At 39.2% G+C, this 18088-nt stretch overlaps 1 protein-coding gene across 3 annotated transcripts; it reads right to left on the reverse strand.

The window, feature by feature from the left end:
* Position 1: 1 nt before the first annotated feature.
* LOC117916731 (uncharacterized protein At4g19900) lies at positions 2-16711 on the reverse strand. 3 transcript variants are annotated; one of them, XR_004651593.1, is made up of 7 exons: positions 15098-16710; positions 14445-14594; positions 5186-5320; positions 4207-4401; positions 434-1038; positions 313-342; positions 2-229 (listed from the first exon to the last, which is right to left on the reverse strand). XR_004651593.1 is itself a non-coding variant. In XM_034832889.1 (5 exons), exons 1-5 carry the CDS (start codon positions 16594-16596, stop codon positions 852-854), a joined length of 2166 nt encoding a protein of 721 aa, XP_034688780.1. In that variant the 5' UTR covers positions 16597-16710; the 3' UTR covers positions 403-851. The 3 variants fall into 3 exon arrangements, 1 of the variants encoding a protein (XP_034688780.1); XR_004651594.1 differs by lacking the exon at positions 4207-4401 and having other exon boundaries at positions 15098-16711; XM_034832889.1 differs by lacking the exons at positions 2-229; positions 313-342 and having other exon boundaries at positions 403-1038.
* Between the last annotated feature and the right edge of the window lie 1377 nt (positions 16712-18088).

An 18088-nucleotide genomic window follows, 5' to 3' on the forward strand; every position in this document is an offset into this window, starting at 1 on the left:
ATAAACTCAAGGTTAGTAAACTTAATTGGTCTGGGATATGCTTCAGAGTTGCAATATTCTTAGGTAAAAAGAGATCAAAATGACTAGTTACATGGCAATTCAGAACAGCCTCCGAGTCTTTTGCAATCCAGTAAACTAACCAATGTTTTACCTCATGGACTTGGCTCTGGTTTTCCACACATGGGCGACCAACTTATCAGCCTAGAAAAAGCAAACCACCTACCCATTACTGGAAAGGCAAAACCAAGATAATCAGGTTTAAGCATGTTAACCTACAAAAATTACCAACCAAAAACAAAATACTGAACTTACCTCGAAGATTCCATATTCCTGCAAAAGTTTCTGCATCAACAAGAGAAGAAGAAAAGGAAATAATTATTTTTTCATAGGCGAAAACAAGGGTAAAAATGCAACTTTCCATATTTAAACCAACCATTGCTCTGTTCAGTACTACAGATGAAGACCACCAATAAAAGATATTCTGCTTCCAACTGAAAAATTTACTCAATTCTCCATTCTTTTACCAGTAAAAATTAAGGACAATGATGATGTAATTATGTATGATACAAATGCTGCCTTACCAGCAAACAAACAAAGAATACAAGTTTACTCATCTCTCATACAAAATTGATTTTGTACCACTACTTGACAGAAGATTTCCAGTTCTTCAGCACAAAAGATGTCCATGCATAATAGAACTGTACTTCACCGTACTTGACACATGTTTCCCCTGTCCTTCATGTTTTCAAAACATGGCCCTGAATTTTCTTCGAGCACTGGGCAAAAATTGAATTCTTTGACAAACCTGGATGTATCTGGATCTTCTACTTTTAACTAAATTTAGAAAAAATTCATAACACATCAGAGCATCGGATACATGAGTGGTCAATAAGCCTTGCTACAAGACTCTCAGGCTCTGGAATGAGAGCTGACGTCAAGCTATTCCAAAAATGAAATGTGAAAGACTCATTCAGAATCTTTGAAAACAAAATATCTTGCTCAGCCTTTTCAGTTTCTGTTGCAGGTGTAGTAAAGTACCTGTTTACAATTTGAAGGGTTAAGAAAAAGGAGGAAGAATATGAGAACAATGAAAACCAACCAAGCATATATGCAAACTAAATTTCTGTAAGAGTCAGACAATGCATTAGAATGAAATGTAACATGTTTAAGACGGGTGCAGTGGAATATCTGTTTGTAACTCAGAAAGGGTTAAGGAAAAAGAAGGGAGAATATGTGAGCAATGCAAACCAATCAAATATACATGGATGCTGGGTATATTTCGAGAAAATGTATCAGAATGAAACTTGAATTTCACTATGATAACAATGCATCTGAAAGCCATGAATCCACTCAATTTATCCCAAGGAAAATCTTATTTACCCAACTTTCCATGGTAAACAATTTGCAGAACCTTGGGCCAGAAACAACCCAATGCATGATAAAGGATTGGTTGGTTTTCACTGTCATTTTCTACTTCATCTTATTCTGATTGTTGATCTTATGCAATTATTTGATGACTATGACAACCTCAGGCCTTCCAGATTTTGGGCCCAAGGTAACAACATTGAGAAGGTGCATATATGTGGATGATAAACCGAATAGTCATTGTTACATGACTATAGTTCTAAAATTTAATACTCAGGCATAGAGAAATTTGTCCTCCAAAGTAAAGAGGGCAATTGAAGGTTTAGATCAGGTAGAAAAGGTCTCTCCACCCACCCATGAAGAGAAAATGTGAAATAGACTTCATTTATTATTATTATTATTATATTATTTTTTAAAAAGGCCTTTCGCTGGGTCCTAGTACTTCAGAGAAAACTTTCTTTAGTTGATTACAAGAGAGAGATATACCTATTTTTATTATGAATAAAAAACTAGATGACGGTGCCCTTCCCATATTCAGAAGATCAAACCTGAAAATAGTTACTTCTTTAAGTTTTTGGGAACTTTGAAACAGCATCTCAATTAGAATGGCTTCCATTTTTCTTCCAAAAACTATACACTAAGCAATAGGGAAAAAAAAAACATCTTCTCCAGAGTTCAAATTCTTTCTTGAGAGAGCTTAGAGAGTTCAAATTCAATATAGATTTAAACAAAATTCCGTATTAAAAGAATGGTGTCACAACCTACTAACAACGAAGCACCATCCAATTGTATTTCCAAAGTGAAAACATTACTTAATACAAAAAGAAATTGTGAATAAGATTCAAAGCATGCCCTAAACTCCTTACCATAGCAATCCCCAGCATAATGCAAACATTAAGTTCTAAAAACATGAGTGATAACAATACTAATTCTGGTGTACTCATTATACAGTTTCCTCAAAAACATAAGCAAGCTTCTAGGCATGCAGGTGCTGCCATACACTCTGAAACAAGAACCTTCCTGTTTTAACCTCTAAAGTTGAGACTTGCACTTTGCTTGCAAGTTTATTTGCTCAATCATCATCTCTAGATATATCCCAAGATGGACGTTGAATAGTTTAATCTAACAAAGACTTACAGAAATCATATGGATGAGTAAGCTATGCATAAAAAACAAGGGTCCAAACATGAGACATTCAGAATGTTATAAACACAGCTTTTGAATGTGGGAAGTTTTCAGTTAAGTCTCTCTACAAATCATTAGTATCAGGCCATCCAATCTCCTTCCCTTCGTCGGCTATTTGGAAAGTTTCAGTGCAGCCTAGAGTGAGTTTTTTTGGGTGGGAAGCAACGTAGGGGAAGGCCCTCACCTTGGATCAGCTTCAAAGGAGAGGTTGGGCTCTAGCGAGCAGATGTTACCTTTGTCAAAGGCATGAAGAATCAATTGATCACATTCTTCTCCATTGTGATAAGGCAAGAACTCTTTGGGTGCTGCTTTTCTCTATGTTCGGGGTGCAGTGGGTGCTGCCAGCCACGGTTAAGGAGATGCTTTCGGGGTGGAATGGGACTTTCGTGGGTAAGAAGAGGAAGGGTGTTTGGAAAGCAAGTCCTTTGTGCCTCTTTTGGACGGTTTGGAAGACAAGGAACAAAGTTGCTTTTGAGGAAGAGGAGCTGTCAATTTAAAGACTTAAGTCTTCTTTTATTTATTTTCTTTGGTCGGAGACGAAGAGGTCTATAAAAGATGGTCCCTCGACCTTAGTTGATTTTGTTGGTTGGGTGGCTTCCCATTAAGGGTGTGGGTTGGGATGCTCTTCGGGCCTTGGCATTCTGCTAGGGAGCGAGGGACGTTTTTCTTTTTCTTTTCTCTTTCTTGTATTTTTAGCCACTGCTTCGGTGGTTTTTTAATACAATCTCTTTATTTATCAAAAAAAAAAAAAAAAAAATGTGCCAATATGAGGTACCAAATTTTCCTATATTAACTTCTGGCATAAACCAATTTCTGACTTTGGCGACAAGCCATTGTTATGGGACATTACAAGTCACTTATATGACACATTCTGCCAACAGTCACAAAACAGCAAGGAACCTTTTTCATTCTGCACGTTTACTATCTCGCCTTCTCCTAGGATGGAAGGCCAAGGGGATGGAGAAAAGACAAAGGAAGGTTTGGCGCATGGTTCCATTGTGTTTATTTTGATGCATTTGGAAAGAGGGTACTCAAAGGATATTCTGTGAGGAAGAGATATCAAAACAAAGACTGAAGGAGACTTTATTGAAATCCTTGATGGAGTGATATCATGATGCAATGGGGATGGAGATCGCCACAATGTTGGATTTTTTAGATAGCCTAAATTGTGAATAGTTACGTTGTTCAATGGGCTACCTTGCTCAGTAACTCTCCTGTCTTTTTGAGCCTTTTGTATACCACCTACTTACATGGGATGCGCCTCTCTTTATTGGGTGTTATTCTATTAATATATTTTTCTATTTGCCTATCAAATAAAACAAAAACACCAAAAAAAACCCTGCACCCCAACCCCACCTCAATACCTTTAGCTAATTTGTATTGAGCTTCAATACCACTTCCACCATTCTTAGCATCAGATATATGTCTAAATTTTCATAGTATATATTATCCTTTTAGGTTCCACTCAGTGCATCTGTATGAATTTAAGGAGAAAAAAAGAAGAAAAAAAAAAAAAAAAGCTATTCTCTTTGTGAATTCCAAATCTTCTGACGAGCAAGCGCAAGTAGAGATAGGGAAAGAAAAGAACTTTCAAAATCTTATGAAAAAAGAAAACAGGAAAAACAAACAGAGGAAGTGAAGAACTTGGAGAAGTACCTTGTGATATTGTGAGGACTAATAGGGAAGAAAATAAAGGAGGGCTGCACTAGAAGCTCCAGCTGTTTATCAGAGGCATTTTCTTTACTCAAAAAATTTTTAGCTACTCTTGTCAAAAGATCAGCCCCATTACACTTCAAACATGTATCATCATATGTTGAATAGAACTCATTCAAGCACTCCATTATGAAAGGGCTGCATGCAAATGAGAAAGAAAGCTCAAATCTTGTAAGTAGTGGAGAACACAAAGAAAATGATTTTATTATATACTTGCTATTATGAATGACTATTCAGTTGAGAGCTACTAACAAACTACAACTTGAAAAACTTAAAAAACTTAAATTGCACCTCCTAAGATATAACCTAACAGGGTTATGTTTTCTGAACTCCCCAACATGACCATTGAAAGCTAAGTGCTTCAGCCGTTCTTGGCAATCGATAACATATAGAAGAGAATAAAATCCATGTTTACATATTATAGACATCCCTCTCATACCATTAAATTAGTGTAACTATCAGTTAGGATAAGAATTGGAATCCAAAATCCAACAGGGATAAAAGAGAAAAAGAAAAAGAAAAAAACTTTTAAAGCTACAGACTCTCCTAAAAGGTTAAGCATGTTAAGAGTCAAATTAGAAGTTATAGATTACAAATAAATGGATGGGGGAATAAACAAAGACTTGAACTTGAGATCTTTAGTTAACCATAGCTTTCATAACCTGTTAAGCTACCAACTTTCTTACAAACTTAAGCAGTTAGAATATAGCTCACAATGTATACCAGACTAACAAAAACAAACAACAATAGATAATCACATAGGAAAGTGAAGACAAAAAATCAGAACTTGGAGAATTCAACTGAAAATCCATTTATGTTTCTAGAATTACTCATGAGGGGGAAAATAGGGGGGAAATGAGAAAAAAAGAAAGAAAGAAAAAACCTTGAAATCAAAAGTTAGAATGAGGAGTGCCTGGAGTACCTGTGCTTTCTAAATACCATCACAGCACCATTTAAAGAACTTCCAGCAAGTTGATCCTCTAAGCCAACAGAATTATTAAGTGAAGAAAGAGGTTTCACGACAATAATGTCAGAATCAAGATAGATTCCACCATATCTGGAGAATACAACAAAAGATACACATAAATTTGAAGTTAGATATGCACCAACAGAATCAAAAATTGCAGTTAGAAAAGCTGTCATTCAATCTATAGCACAATACATGTCCAATTTAGAAGACTCTATTATTATTAAGCATCACCACCTATAATTAAAAAGATAACACCTATTCTAGATTAGGAAGGATGTAAAATCTCATATCAAACAACATCACAGCTCAGGACAAAAATATTAATGTTTTATCAAGAATATATTTATATATTATTGACCTCAAAACTCGGTATGTGACTAACCCGTCAGGGTAACCCAGTTGGTCAAGGCAAACACTGGGAAGTGTGGTCCTAGTAAATGACACATAGTCTTAGATTCAAATCTTGTCACCAATGATACCCTGAATTTACACGGTGCTGATTGTTGTGAGGCGGTTAGCACCCGAGGTTTGGGTCCCCATGGAGAGTCCTAAGGGCTTGGCCATGGGAGGTTTCTCAGTTATCAAAAAAAAAAACTCAGTATGTGACTAGTTCTACAACCACTCATGAGCTTTCTGGTGCAGATTTCTTCTTCTGATACAGATATTATGCATATTTATAGCATAGGCCTAATAGAAAAGGAGTTTAACCCATGTGCATAAGAAGTCTGCAAAAGTGTGCCAAAAGGCATCACCCAAAGAAGAATAAAAATAAAAGACCCTATAGGAGCTATCAATAAATTACAGAAAAAGAAGTATGATCCACCATAAAGCATCCCAGACTAAGAAAACAAATATTTAAAGAAAGATTGTTTTGACTACCAAGAATGCTTCTCAGTCTTTGCACAAGCATAAACACAGGCCAGGAGGGGCTAATCTCTAACACTTCAAGCCTTCAACTATTAAATCACTCCATGAGACGCTTTAAAATCTTTAATCTTGAGGATTGATGCTTGCTGTAAATATAGGTTCTAAATGTCTCCTTAACTTATACATATACAAAAAACCAATAAGGGCGAGAACGCACAAAAAATGAGAGCAAAGGAGTATTCTCTATAAGAGGACTTATTCTCTTTTGGAAACAGATTGTGTCATCCCATTCCCTTTAAAGATTATTTAGAATTCATTGATTCCTTCTAAGGTGAGTTTCTTCACTTAGGAGGTTTGTTGGGGTAAGGTATTGAATTTGGATTAGCTTCAAAGAAGAAGGTAGACTTTGGTCAGTAAGTGTGCCTTGTGCAAAAAGGAGTTGAGTCCATTGATTATATTCTCCTACATTGTGATAAGGTAAGGATATTATGGCAATTGGTGTTCTCCATTTTTGGTATTCAATGGGTTATCTCTAAGTTGATTAGGGAGAATCTATCAGGGTGACACAACTCTATTGTAGGTAGAAGGTTTGGAAAGCTGCTCCTTTATGTATTTTCTAAACTATCCAGCAGGAAAGAAATCAGAGATGTTTTGAGAGAGAGGAATTGTGAGATCAAAGACTAAAAACCTTAAGTAGTGGTAAAATATTATCTTTTGACAAACCACTGATGAGAGAGAGCGAGAGAGCGAGGGAGACTGCCAGCAGTGAGAGTGTCAGTCGTGCGGAGAACCGGAGGAAAAGAAAGACGAGCAGCTTTGGGGTGGAGTCGAAGGCCTTTGAGCTGGAAATGGTGGAGAGGGGAGGAAAAACCCAAATAATCATAACGGAAAGTAAGAAAGGGGTGTCGTCATGGGTTCGAATCGGGTTGACTAGTGTAGGGTTCTTCCTGGAAGGTCTGCATCAATGCATTGAGGATGTGAAGGAAGAAAGATGGGAAAAGGGTTGGAAGGAGATGGGAAGAAGCTTCTCCTTGGTGCGTGATGCTAACAGGGCGGGTTGTTTCCTATGATTAGGGGTTGTTGATTCGGAGATGAAGAAATACAACATATGTATCCCAAATGGCAGAGGGGATAAGGGGGGATGGATGGCGATGGTGGAGGCTCTTTGTAAAATGGATAACAGTTTTGACAAAAAGAAACAACAACAAGAAGTGAGGGTATTGGGAAGAACGTTTGCGGATACGGTGAAGGGATTGTGGAATAAGGGTTGTAATACCCTTCGAGTGGAGGTGGAACGGGAGGAATTAAATAGAAACCTTAGCAGATTAGAGCATTGCCTGATTGGAAGCTAGATCCCTAGCAATGCAAAAGGGGAGGATTTGGAAAGTTTGGGTTGGGAAATGGCAAAGTCCTGGGGATTGAAAGGCAAGATGGGGGTGGCAAGTTTGGGAAAAGGACGAGCATTATTGGAGTTAGAGTTTGTGGAAGAAGCAAGGCGGGTTCTCATCTCTAGTAATAAGGCAGTGGGAGGAGTTCAGTTGGACTTGTCGCGGTGGAATCCAAGGTCGGGTTGTTTGGAAGAAGGCGAGGTAAGAAAGGAAGTTTGGGTGAGGATATTGGGTTTCCCAATCTCGCTATGGGTCTCATCTGTGTTGGGAAGGGTGGGGGATGCGTGCGGTGGGTTCCTAGACGTTGACCCACAGACGGAGAGCATGGAGGAATTACAGTGGGCTAGGATATTGGTAAGATCGGACGACGAGAATCTCCCTGGTTCGCTGGAGATAGGGGTTGAAGAGGTGACCTATATCCTAACCCTATGGTGGGAGGCGGTGCCATCGCTAAGGCAGGAAGAGGGGAGGAAGCGCGGTCTGTGGAGTCGTCCAAGTGGGGAGATCAGGGGTGATGCAGATGCACGCGCCGGGTCGCGAGTGGAAGAGATGGCGTGTGCGGGGTTCGAGGCGCAGCGTCAGTCAGTGGATGGGACTGGACGGCTGAAGCAGGACGTGGGCTCCAATGCGATGGGCTCCCAGGCGCAAGTGGGCCTATTGTAGGGGTCTGGCTCGAAGACTGGGCCTGCGGCTCCAAGCCTAGCGTTGAATTGGGCTGATGAGCTTTCTCTACCCTTAGAGAGTGAAGCCTCAAAGGGTGTCTTTTTTGGGCCGTCGCAACCCAGGAGCTTGGGCGGGCTGCAGGCTTTGGACTGGCCTCTTTTCATAAGGAGAAGTCCATTCCGTCTCAGGCCCATCTCATTGACAGTGGGCTTCTTTTAAAAGCCTGCCCTCCTGCTTCCACCGGCCATAGTAAGGTTGGCAACCTGGAGATAGAGTTCGTCAGATTCAGAGAAGAAGAAATTGGGAGAAGGCAGCAACCGGACTTAAACCACCCAATGGCAGATAGGATGCTAGAGGAAGAAGCCACGAGGTATGGTCTAGTTATGAATTTGGGGGGTTTGAGGGCACAAGGGTCATCCTCTTCTAACTTCTTTTGTTTTGGTCGGACTCCAGAGAGGGAGTTTTACGACTATTCTGGGCCGCGAAGGGAGGACATTCAGAATGGAAGTGGGTCACGAAGACCAAATGCAGAAGAGCACGTCGGGAGAGGGGATGGCTGTTGGGACTTGGTAGAGGTCAACAGTGTCGATCCCTTGGAAAGAAATTCAGGGTGGACTTTAGGCCAGACTGAATTCCAAGAGGGTAGGAAGGAAGAACAGCTTAATTGGGAGAAGAATAGTCTGGTTAAGTTTAGTCATTTTCTGGGTTTCTCAACTGAAGGATTGGAAAAGGAAATTTTGAGTTTCTTGGGCAAAATCAGGAAAATGAGGGAGAAGATATATGGTAAAGGTCTGCTGGAGAATTCAAGATTTGAGAGGGAACTAAAGAGGCTGGAGTGCTCTATTAATTATGAGGGGGACACCAAAAAGAAAGGCCCTACCCAGGGTAGAGGGAACCAGAGTGCAGTTGTCCAATGAATTTAAGAATTTTGAGTTGGAATGTGAGGGGAGTGAATGATAGGTCCAAAAGGAAAGTAATTAAGTCCGTTATCAGAAAACAAAAGGTGGATTTGTTATGTATTCAAGAGACAAATATGCAAATTATGACTGAAGAGGTGGTGAGGAGCTTAGGCCTGGGGAGATTCCTAGACTGGAGGGTGTTGAATGCTATGGGGACGGCAAGGGGTGTCTTGATTTGCTGGGACAAAAGATCGCTGGAGATTTTGGATTGGGAAGAGGGTCAGTTTTCCATCTCCTGTAGATTCAGAAATGTGGGAGATGGAGGGATCTGGGTGTTTACGGGGGTCTATGGCCCTTTCTCCAGAGAAGAAAGGGAGAGCTTGTGGGAGGAGTTTGGGGCAATTAGAGGATTGTGGGAGGAGCCTTGGTGTTTAGGAGGCGACTTCAATACAATCCTGTACCATTCTGAAAGGAGTAGAAATGGGAGGATTACCTCAGCTATGAGGAGATTTGCCCAGATCATAGATGATTTAGGGCTAGTTGATTTCCCATTGCAAGGAGGATCTTTTACTTAGAGTGGGGGGCTCAACAATCAATCATGGGCCAGGTTGGATAGGTTTCTAGCGACTCCCAGTTGGCTCGACCAATACAATAGGGTTTATCAAAGAAGACTGTCCCGCCCAACCTCCGATCATTTCCCGGTTTTGCTTGAGGGGGGAGGTTCTTCCCCTTTCAACTTTGAAAATATGTGGCTCAAAGCTGAGGGGTTCAAAGACCTGATAGGGGGGTGGTGGCAAGGGATAGTGGTTAGAGGCAACCCGAGCTACAGGTTAGCTGTTAAACTAAATGGATTGAAACAAAATCTAAAAATTTGGAACAAGGAGGTATTCGGAAGATTGGAGAGAAATAAAGCTGAAGCTCTTCAACAGGTAGAGCGTTGGGAATTAGTGGAAGAAGAGAGAAGCTTAATAGAGGAGGAATTAAGCCGTAAAAAGGAAGCCAAGGAGGATTATGCAAAGTGGGTGTCGCCGGAAGAAGTGCACTGGAGACAGCTATCAAGGGAATTATGACTAAGGGAAGGGGATAGGAACACGGGGTTTTTCCACCGTATGGCCAATGCCCATAGGAGAGTCAATGCCCTGGATAAAATAAAGATAAACGGGGTGAGGCTTACAGAGGAACAAGAAGTGAGGGAAGGGATTGCAAATGCCTACCAGCAGCTTCTCTCTGAAAGCTCGGGTTGGAAGGCGGATATAGGGGGTCTATTGCTGAAGCAGATCAGTCAATCAGAAGCGGAAGCCCTTGAGCTTCCATTTTCTGAGGTAGAGATTTATGCAGCCTTAATGGGGATGAATGGGGACAAAGCCCCGGGTCCGGACGGATTCATGGTGGCCTTTTGGCAAAGCTGTTGGGAGATTGTTAAGGAAGATGTCTTGGATATGTTCAAGGAGTTCCATGAACAGAATTCCTTCATTAAGAGCCTAAATCATACTTTTCTGGTCTTGTTACTGAAGAAAGGAGGGGTGGAGGACTTGGGAGACTATAGGTCTATCAGCTTGCTAGGGGGATTGTATAAATTGTTGGCTAAGGTGTTGGCCAACAGGCTTAAAAAAGTGATAAGAAAGGTGGTATCTTCTTATCAGAATGCTTTTATTAAGGGGAGACAGATTTTTGACGCCTCCCTAATTGCAAACGAGGTAATAAATTCTTGGCAAAAAAGGAGAAAAAAAGGTCTAATCTGTAAATTGGACATTGAGAAGGCGTATGATAGCATCAATTAGCAATTTTTGTTAAAGGTTATGCAAAAGATGGGATTTGGGCCAAAATGGTTGGGATGGATGTGGAGTTGCATTTCCACTGCCAAGTTCTCAGTGCTGGTGAACGGTGTGCCAACTGGGTTTTTTCCAAGTTCGAAAGGGTTACGGAAAGGGGACCCTCTTTCCCCCCACTTGTTTGTCATGGGAATGGAAGTGCTAAGTGTGCTTATCACGAGGGCCGTTGAAGGGGGCTTTATTTCTGGTTGTAGTATCTAGAGAGGAAGAAGGCAGGTTGTCAATATATCTCACTTACTTTTTGTGGATGATACAATAGTTTTTTGTGAGGCAAAGAAAGAGTTTTTAACGTATTTGAGTTGGATCCTCTTTTGGTTTGAAGCAGCCTCAGGGTTAAAGATTAATCTGGACAAAAGTGAGGTCATTCCGGTAGGGGAGGTGGAAGGAGTGAATGAGATGGCTGCTGAAATAGGGTGTAGGGTGGGACAGCTGCCTGCTGTTTACTTGGGGCTGCCTCTAGGGGCGTCTAATAGGGCCATTTCCGCGTGGGATGGGGTGGAGGAGAAGGTGAGGAGGAGGTTTGCCCTTTGGAAACGCCAATATATGTCCAAAGGAGGGAGAATCACTCTTATAAAGAGTACGTTGGCCAGCATTCCCTTGTATCAAATGTCGTTGTTCCGTATGCCAAAATCAGTGGCAAGGAGACTTGAAAAGCTTCAAAGAGATTTCTTGTGGGGAGGGACCAATGGGGGGAAAAAAGCACACTTAGTCAAGTGGGAGGTGGTGTGTGCGGATAAAGAAAAGGGAGGGTTGGGATTAAGGAAGCTTGTTTGTTTGAACAAAGCTCTTCTAGGCAAATGGATTTGGAGGTTTGCGCGTGCTAAGGAGGATCTTTGGAAGAAAGTGCTTGAGGCAAAGTATGGGCAAGAGGACTTTGGGTGGAGGACAAGGAAGGCAAATGGGGTGTTTGGAGTAGGAGTTTGGAAGGAGATTTTGAAGGAGTCTGCTTGGTGTTGGGAAAATATGGTGTTCAAGGTGGGAAAAGGCAATAAAATCAGATTTTGGACAGATCCTTGGTGCGGGAATAATGTGCTGTCCCAAAGCTTCCCGGACCTCTTTTCCATGGCTGCCCAAAGGAATGTCACAGTGGAGGATACATGGGATCAGAATTTAGGTCAAGGAGGGTGGAATTTAAGGTTTTTAAGGGCCTTTAATGACTGGGAGTTGGATTTGGTGGGCAATTTGTTAGTTGAGTTGAGGGAGTATAGAGTAACTTTGGAGGAAGACTCGGTGATTTGGAAGGAAGGAGATGACGGGCTGTTTAAAGTCAAGAAAGCGTATAGTATGTTGGCAAGTCCTGTTGTCGCTGAGTTCCCTCATAGCAATGTTTGGGTGGACAGAGTTCCAACCAAAATTGCTTTATTTGCTTGGGAAGCTGCATGGGGGAAGGTCCTCACTCTAGATAGGCTACAGAGAAGAGGGTGGCAATTCCCTAACCGTTGCTTCTTGTGTGGGTGTGAAGAGGAAACGATCAATCATATTTTAATTCATTGTACAGTGGTAAAAGGGTTGTGGGATATCATTCTTGTGTTGTGTGGTGTTTAGTGGGTCTTTCCAGAATCTGTAAAGGAGGTTCTATGTAGCTGGAAGGGCTCTTTTGTAGGGAAAAAAAGGAAAAAATTGTGGAAGTCCATTCCGTTGTACATTTTTTGGACAATTTGGAAGAAGAGGAATAGGCTAGCTTTTAGGAGGGAGGTGTTAGCAATTCAGAAGTTAAAAACTTCGTTTGTGTGCAATATTTGGGGTTGGGCTAAAGTGTACATTGGTATGGAGTCGAATTCCCTAATAGGATTCTTGGAGTGGTTAGCCTCCAATTAGGGGTTGGGTTGTCTTGTTTTTTGGTTGGGAGGCCATAGTCTCCTCGTATACTCCCTGTATGCTTTGCGGCTTTTTAACCTTCTGTTAATATATGTGCTTGCTTATCAAAAAAAAAAAAAACTAAAAACCTTTTTCCTTAATTTCTTCATGTGGGTTAATGTGTACATAGGCGGAGGCTATATGCCTTTGGTTGACTTCATAGATTAATTAGGCCTTTGTTGAGGGAGGGAGTATATTTATGTCATCTCTTTTCTGTTTTATCTTTTGGTGTTCATTGTATACAACTCGTGTACTTTTCTGTGTGTTTTGCATTATTTAACATATTCTTTTATTTATAAAAAATAAAAAATAAATAACAAAGTTTATGGGATTGCCTATGGGTGGACATGAGAAGGAAATTGCTTCCCTACTAAGAAAGTTAAAAACCAAAAAGGGTTGTAGAGTTTCCGCTACGAAGAGGAGGCCTTCCTCCACACCCTGCTTTCTTAGGGAGCTTCGAAATTTGGAACGTTCAATCAATTACTGCAATTCAAACAAAAAAGAGAGGAGCCAAAGTGGTGGGAGGGAGATGGCTTGTAAGAGACCTTGTAGGTTGTGTTTTTTGGGTTGTTGTTGGTTGGCTTAGAGGCTAGGTGATCTTTTCTCCTCAAATCTAGGAGGTTCATGGTAGAGGAGAGGGGCTGGAGATCTCTCACTTTGTCTTAAGGTAAGGGTTTTAGGGTTGAGGGCATTTTGTAATTCTTGGGGGGGCGAAGGTGGTGGTTTCAAGAAAGGCAAGGAAGAATGGTTGTGGAAGTAGTAGGGTGATTCAGTTTGGTTTCATTCCAAGTGTTTGATAAGTCTAGGGTTTCTTTGTCTTTCTAGGCTTTAGAGTGAAGTCTTTTGTATTGGGTGTTAGTTTGTTGTTTCTCTTTCCTTCTGTGTTTTTGGCTACTCCTTGTATACTGCGTGTGTACTTTGTGCGCCTATTACAAATGCTTTTAATATATTTGCTCTGTTTACCTACCAAAAAAAAAAAAAAAAAAAAACATAGTTGTGTCTTGATGTGTCCATGGTGAACTGTTAAGGCCATGAGTGCAGAATGTTAAATAATTGCTTTAAAAATGTAGAAAATTTGCAGGAAGTGTCCAACATCAGCGTTGAGGACTATCATCTCTGACAAAGCTGTGAATCCTCTTTATAAATGTCAGTACTCTGTAGCTTGCCAATCTAAAGTTCATAATTTTTCTATGCATGTTTGGATGATTAAAAATATAGTTTCATAGATGAGGTACGTCATTCACAACTTCTGTAAACACTTCTCCAATGTTTCTAATTTTGTTATTTTTAGTCTGAGGGAGATTACAAATTAAGCCTCAAGCCTCACCATTCGTTCACTTCTCAATGATTACATTTGCATGGCTTATGACAAAAATTGAAATAGATTGTTCATGCAAAGCAAGCACATTTTCACTCCAGGGTACTCACTCCCGTGATCTCAAGGATGATATGAATAAATAGATTAACTATCAGTTTAGCCATTTAGGTCCGTAAGATTAAGTCCTAATGTGTCTTTTAATATTGAAACTAATCCAAGATTTCACAATTAATGGTCTAAAATGTGATCATAAAACTACTGAATGGTCCTAATGCATTACCCATAGGATCATATTTAATTATTAGTTGTGCATGTCTATTGATATTGAAACCAATCCAAGGTTTCATAATGGATGGTCTGAAAGGTGCAATAACTAAGCAAACTTACTTGTAGAGAGCAGCAAGACGAACAAGTTCACTGTAGTGAGTAGAATAGAAGTTTGTTTTTCTCCATTCAAACCAGACAGATGCAAATATATGAGCTGCTGTATTCTTCAGAAGTTCATCAAGATTTGGCATGGCAACAGCAACTTTGAAACTGGAAAGCAAAGAAATTTATGAGTAATTATTTCACAAATATTTTAACTGAATTAAATAATAAATTTGGAGAAGTTTTGGTTTTAACACGTGTGTGTTCTCACAAAGAGGTTCAAAAGAAAAATTAAAGGATACTGAAGGTAAGCATGCTTTGATCACCAAACAGAACACCATTCCTACGAAGTAAAATAAAATAAAATGACCCAAAAACCGTAAGTGAAAACAGATCATTCTCATCATTTTTTTTTTTTGATAGGACAGATCATTCTCATCATCGCCCCTTCGTTTATCAAGGAAACTTGACTATAGGAGGAAAAGAGGACAAAAATAAAATGTGAATATCAGGAAAATGGGGAAACAATGTACATTTAGATGCTCATTTATGTTCGGAAAATAATAAAGAAAACCTTCAATTTAGTGAACACTATTGATGATTAACCATGCGAGTTAAAAGACTAAAAAAATAAAATAAAATAAAATTGAGGATATGATTTGAGGAAATACCCCTTCTCTACAAAGTCTTTGAAGAAATCAAGCTCAATTGTCTCAGAAAATACCACAACACAAGCATCTCGATGGTGGGAGAGTAGACTCTCAAGACCACGTTGGTGTCTAATGCTAAACATCCATGGTGGGGAATTCCACACCATGAAAAACCTCATCCGACACTTCCCTTTCCTGATGAACGCATTCATGAAGTTTGAAAAAGATAAGCGGGGATGTAAACCAGGAAAATATCCCCATCTCTTCCCATCAGCGTATATGTGACCAGACAACTCAGATTTCCTCCTAGCTTTGGAATCCTCATTCTTGTGACCCAATCTCCTAGCTTTAGAATCCCCATTCTTGTGACCCAATTCACTAATATTTTGCACGCTTTTGTATTCAACAGTCTCATTCCTATCATGCTTGTATGATGAATTCCCAGTAGTAGTGACATTTAAAACCTCATTAACATCGACAATTTTTTTAGTATTCAAACCAAAACCATAGCTGTCATGTAAAGTTCTGCGCTCAGCTCTCCTAATTTCAGTTCTTCTACCTTCCACATCACTCCCCAATGTGATTTTCTGTATATTTAAACTATCACGTATCTTCATTGCCACTTGACCACCATCTTCTACCAATCTCGATCCAAGATTTGTAGTAGCTGAAACACCCAATGATTTCTTAACCAGGAAAGGAACTTTCTTAAATTTGTTCAACAAAAACTTCTGAACAAGTCTATCACCCCTAGTCAGGCTGGTAATTCCGATCCCGTCGGGATCCTGCAGAAGTGGATTATTCATCGGATTCAACACCTCCAAATTCGACTTGAACATTCTATCCCTTCTCAGAAAATCGCTTTTTGCATCAAACCAAGGGCCCCAGCCCTCTCTCAATGGATTTGCTCGCCGCCCCGTCTTCAACAAAAGCATGTCTTCGATCCCATCCACCTCTCCCACCTTCCTCCTCACCTCCTCATCAACCACCACATCATCCGACGCAAACACGCCCTTGCTCCGATCGTCCATACCCGATCCAACATCAAAACCCACATAATCCTCCCACTGATCGATCGAACGCTTATCAAAAGCTCGTCGTATGACCCCGCTCACATGATCAAAGAAATACCCAGAAACCCTAGACTCACCGACCTCCTCATCCTCCGACTCCACCCCTCTCAGAATCTCCTCCTCGTTGGAAAGCCCAGCCTGATCCGCCTCCTCTTCCATCACATCGAGTTCATCGATCCGGTCGTCGGCGCCGGAGTTTCCACCGGGATCGGAGTCCTGGGTGAGCGGATCTAGTACAACGGCGTCGTTTTGAGGGTCTACTGGGGGAACTTTAGAATTTGGAAACCGTAACCCTAACCCTACTTTGGGGGAGAGGCGGGAGTCGCGAGAGAAGCTAAGGCGACTGTGCAGAACTGTGACCGACAAGAGGAGAAGAAGAGCAGCGATGACGGCGCACACCTGTGCACCGTAACGAGGACGGCGCCGGGAACGAAGAGTCCTCAGCATTTTCCGGTTACAAAATGAGCAATATTTCGGACATTCTGTTAAATTTAACGATTCCGGGCGAGCTCCTTTTTCCCTTCGAAAAGAGGTTGCTGAAAGCAGAACCGTTGCCTTTACCGCGGGAAGAGGCTATGTTATTTTATTTTTATTTCTATTTTTTAAATTACTAATACATAAACTGAGAAAAGTAAAATTAGATTAATATTTATAAATCTAAAAATATATATTAATTTTATCTAACTATTATTTTTATTAATTTAATAATAAAATATCCTACTAACATTGTTAAATACATCAAAATATAATAAATATTATAATTCCTTACTCCGATATTTTTCTCTTTTAAATATTTTATTATTATTTTAACTATCAATAATTTTTTAAATTAGGCATATAATATAAGTGCACTATTGTATAAAAAAGGTTAGATTTTTTAATATGTCAAAATTTATATAATTGATATAAATTATAATAACATAAAAATATTAACAAGATTTCATTAAACCCGAACTTTCGTCTAAACTCGATGTAAATTGAGTTTATGTTACAAACACCAAACCAGAACTCAATCTAAATATTAAAAATATACAACTTATAAATACAATATCTTATCATAGATGATTTTCATTCCAAAAATATTAATAAAAAAAATACAACAATTGAACCAATAGATATTTTGTACATAATCACCTCATTTCAACCTTATCCAATTCTTTCTAATCAAAACAAACAACTAATTTTTAACAAGCAACTAAAAAAGAAAATGCTAGAAAAATATTTACAAAAATCATAAATACAACCCATTCATCAAGGAAGCTTAGTCAAGGAGCAAGTTCTTCACGCTCTCATATTAGGTTTGTTCACTTTCAAATTTTGAATGCGGTTGTGGTGTCTAGTATGTTTTGTTGGGGAAAATACAAGAAAAAGGCAATGGAGGAAAGGAAAAAAACATAAATAATAATAATAATAATAAAACATAAATTTAAAATTAATAAACTAATTTTTCCTTTCAAACTAGTTAAATTCATTTTTCTTCATATTCAATATTCTTGTTCATGATTTTTTCACATAACAGTTCTAAAAAACAATTTTAAAAACAATTTTTAAATATTTTATTAAAAAAATCCATTTGGAAAAGTTTTTTACCTATTTTTTTTATATTTTTAAATATATTTCAAAAATAATTTTTATATATAATACTTTAATTTTAATCATTTTCTATATTTATATAATTATTTTTTAAAATAATCATTAAAATTTTGAAAACAATCAAAAGATATTAAACCTCCCAAATTTCTATTGTAAGGACTAAGGAGCAAAATATTATTTTTCATTTTCCCGATTATCCAACGTATTTTCCTATTTTTTATTTTATAAGAAAAAAACTATTTTCAAAAAACAATTACATAATAGCGTATAAGCTTCTCTTTTTCATATATTAAGGAACAAAAAAATATTTTTTATCATTTGACATGTTTTCCTATTTTTTTTATTT

This window comes from Vitis riparia, chromosome 1 (genome assembly GCF_004353265.1).
Source record: "Vitis riparia cultivar Riparia Gloire de Montpellier isolate 1030 chromosome 1, EGFV_Vit.rip_1.0, whole genome shotgun sequence".
NCBI lineage: Eukaryota > Viridiplantae > Streptophyta > Magnoliopsida > Vitales > Vitaceae > Vitis > Vitis riparia.